A 3,505-nucleotide genomic window follows, 5' to 3' on the forward strand; every position below is an offset into this window, starting at 1 on the left:
CTATGATTCTGTTCTCCTTCTCTGGGGCACCTGGCATTGGCCACTGTCAGCAGACGGGATACTAGGCTGGATGGACCTTTGGTCTGACCCAGTATGGCCATTCTTATGTTCTAATGTTCTTATATTAGTTGTCCATACCAGCAATACAGGTTGGTGTATTAGTGGGTTGTCATGATAGGTGGGACTTTCCTTTACCCTGATACAGAAATTGTATAATCAATGCGTGGCAGACTCTGTCAGAGCATCACCAAGCCTTGCGATTTTATCAAGAATCCTGAGATATTTGCTCTTTTTCTCAATGTCTCAGCTTCCAGAGTCCTTTCTAGCCCTCTCAGTTGTGGAGAAAAGCTTGAAACACCCACCTTAACGGCTGGAAAATCAGGTCAACCAAAAGAACATTAACTGTATTTTAAATGCCATGATTTTTTTTAAACCAGCCTCAATCAGTTATGGGGACCTGACTCATGATTCCTTGAGTTTAGCAAATTATCCCATGACTGGGAGACCCCTTAACCTCCACTGAAACCGAGAGGATCACAGTGGAGAACAGTGAGCAAACTGGCTCAGTGCTGTTGTTACTGACACAGGGTGGACTGAATAATCAGCTGGTGTGTTGCGTCAATGGAACACAACCCATTGCCTCCCCTTCTCTCTTGCCTCACTGCAGGCGTCCAGAAGAGCCCCAGGATCGAAAAGACTACATCTCCCAGAAGGCATCTGGGTGCCCCTCCCAGCCGGCGCGCTTTCTCGTCGTCTCCCCCGCCCATCCTCCGGCAGTGGCTCCAGGGTGGTGGAGCGTGGAGGGCTACAAGTGCTTCTCTGTTAGACTTTCATGGTGCAGCCTAAGAAATGCAACGATCAGCTGCCGGGTGCAAGCAAACGTAAGCGGGAGGTATGTGCGCAGAGCATGTGGGCATTCTGCAGGGACTACGAGCTGCTGCCTGTGAAGGAGAGCTGGGTTATCATGTCTGCACTTGGCTGTCAACTTCCTAACAGGCAGTGCATCTAAAGAGATGGTTTTTAGCCCTTTATCAGGTGTGTCACCCAAACGTACTTGCATGCATATGCTCTTTGTGATTATGTACCTTGCATTTTCTAACTCAGCAGATTCTTGGACAGTGCCAAGCTCTATGACTGAGGACTGTCCAAAACAAAACAAAACCAAACTAAACTATATATATATATATATATATATATATCTGTTTAGCCTGTCTCAGAAATTTCTTGAACAGGGCATTTGGCTTCAAGTTTTTTTTTCCTGCTTATTATTTACTGTAGCTGGAGAAGTAACATCCATCTTTGAGGCGTAATTTCATTCCAAATGCTCTTAATCAAAGTGGAGATCTGCGCTAGGAAAGCACTGCTTTCCCCTTGGGATTATCAGATTTCCACCAGAGAATATAGATCGTGGATTACTGAGCTATGTGGGATTTGCCTGTATCTTTCTAATTATTCTCAGTATCTGAATTTAGACTTCTGAGGGAAAAAAAAAAGGAAAAGTTGTTGAATTTTTTATGACTGAAATGATAACTCAGTGCTCTAACATTTTTATCGGTTGTACCTATGATTGTCCTTTTCATTTCAGACGGTTTATTGTCTTAATTGGATATTAGTGCCAAAGGTTAATTAGAGTCCCTAATAGATTTTGGATCTGCAAGAGGATTGCAGTTTTAAATGCTTGATTAAAACAATTGGGTTTGCTGTTTTCCCCTTGAAGAGTTGCGAAAGGAAGAATAATCTATGTTTGTGTTATGTTCATGTTAGTTTATTAATGTATCATGAGATCTGTTTATTTTTCCCCTTGCTATTTTATTTGCAGACAGAAAATATATACATGTCAGAAGGAATTTGTTTAATCGTAATTTAACAGCCGAAATAACCCATATACCCAGCAAAACACTGGTTACAGGAGAGCAGACTGATTGATTGCTCTGAGGCAAGAGCTGGTGTACCATGATAACCATTGATTGTGTTATTGACAGAGTTCCCTGAAGCATGGCTTAGAGTAGAAGCCCGGGCTTGACAGGAGTTCTGATGGCTTGCATGGAGCTTCTGTACCTGACCAAGAAGGGTCATCGATCGGATCAATGCAACAATGTGGACTGGAGATTGCAAGCATCTCCCTGCGAGCAGCCACAGAGTGATGGGGGCAACATGGGGGTGAGAACAGCTGCTGAGGTGGGAGCTCTCTGCTGCGATAGGCATTGCAAGTCCTCACAAAGAGCAGACACAGCAGGTCCCATCCAGCCACCCCTTTCCTCTGTTCTTGTCCCCGCCTTCTCCCAGCAGCATGAAGCAGCAGCAGCCTCAAGCAACAGTCACCCCTGTAGCCAGCCAGCCCACTTGAATGGAGAAGAGGAAACAGAGAAGAAGAGACCCTGCTGCTGTGCCCAGGCATTGGAGACATCCTTTACTTACATGGATGAAAATGTCAATCTGGAGCATACGAGAAACCCCTCTTCTCCTGGGAAGAGCTGCTGCCAGGTTCCACCTCCCCAGCATGGCTCCTGTAGAGAGAGACCACCCCATTGGGCACATGATCCCACCTCCCTGATCTCTGAGGAAGAAGATGATACTGGCTCAGAAGCGGCTTCAGGGAAATCTATAGACTACGGGTTCATTAGTGCCATTTTGTTCCTGGTTAGTGGGATTTTGCTAGTTATTATTTCTTATGTGGTGCCCAGAGATGTGACCGTGGATCCTAACACGGTAGCAGCCAGGGAGATGGAGCGACTGGAGAATGAGAGTGCTAGAATTGGTGCTCACTTGGATAGGTGTGTGATCGCTGGGTTGTGTTTCTTAACTCTGGGGGGTGTGGTACTGTCTAGTTTATTAATGGTATCTATGTGGAAGGGGGAGCTGTACAGGAGGAATAGGTTTGCATCCTCCCAGGAATCTGCAAAGCTGTATGGTTCTTTCAATTTCAGAATGAAATCCAGCACAAATGATAATACTCTAGAGTTATCATTGGTAGAAGAAGATGCATTTGCCATAGGTAATTAGCACAGGCATGATTTTTAAGGAAGTATTTCTACAGGAAAATACGTTGTATTAAAGAAAAGAAATTCAGCTAAAGATAGGTAGTAATGCAGTTTAATTGCCTGGCAATAAATGTCTTTCCTTAAACCCTGTAACTGAATATTTGCGTTTATATGGACTTTTTTTTTTTTTTTTAGGGGAAACCTGCTAGGGATTGTGTAATCAATATCAATGACACACTGCTTTAAACCACTGAATAAAAATAAATTTGTTATAATCAGGTTCTTCAAATGCTCCTTCATCCTGCTTTAAAATATTCCCCTGGTTAATTCCTTAGTGCCCCAATACAGAACACTACCATCCTGCCACTTTGGAAGTTGTTAATTATTATAATCTGCGTGAGGATTATTAACAGTCAATTTGGAAATATATGAAAGGACAAACCAATAATCAACCAGCAAATCTGGCATTTAATCCCAGCAATTAAGGGTGACGGTCCCTTATACTTTTTTCACAAATCCCTTTT

At 43.5% G+C, this 3,505-nt stretch overlaps 1 protein-coding gene across 2 annotated transcripts; it reads left to right on the top strand.

Annotated features, from left to right (window-relative positions):
• The first annotated feature begins 797 nt into the window (after nucleotides 1-797).
• Nucleotides 798-3,187, top strand: TMEM74 (transmembrane protein 74). Of its 2 annotated transcripts, none has more exons than XM_074985656.1 (2): nucleotides 798-892; nucleotides 1,983-3,187. In XM_074985656.1, the coding sequence occupies exon 2, from the start codon at nucleotides 2,035-2,037 to the stop codon at nucleotides 3,001-3,003; it is 969 nt and encodes a 322-aa protein (XP_074841757.1). In that variant the 5' UTR covers nucleotides 798-892; nucleotides 1,983-2,034; the 3' UTR covers nucleotides 3,004-3,187. The 2 variants fall into 2 exon arrangements, with proteins under 2 accessions (XP_074841757.1, XP_074841756.1); XM_074985655.1 differs by having other exon boundaries at nucleotides 804-1,035.
• The last annotated feature ends 318 nt before the right edge of the window (nucleotides 3,188-3,505 follow it).

The sequence above is a fragment of the Carettochelys insculpta genome, chromosome 2, assembly GCF_033958435.1.
Source record: "Carettochelys insculpta isolate YL-2023 chromosome 2, ASM3395843v1, whole genome shotgun sequence".
Lineage (NCBI taxonomy): Eukaryota > Metazoa > Chordata > Testudines > Carettochelyidae > Carettochelys > Carettochelys insculpta.

Coding starts and splice junctions, on each gene's coding strand:
- TMEM74 (XM_074985656.1), top strand. CDS start 2,035: ATGGCTTGCATGGAGCTTCTGTACCTGACCAAGAAGGGTCATCGATCG.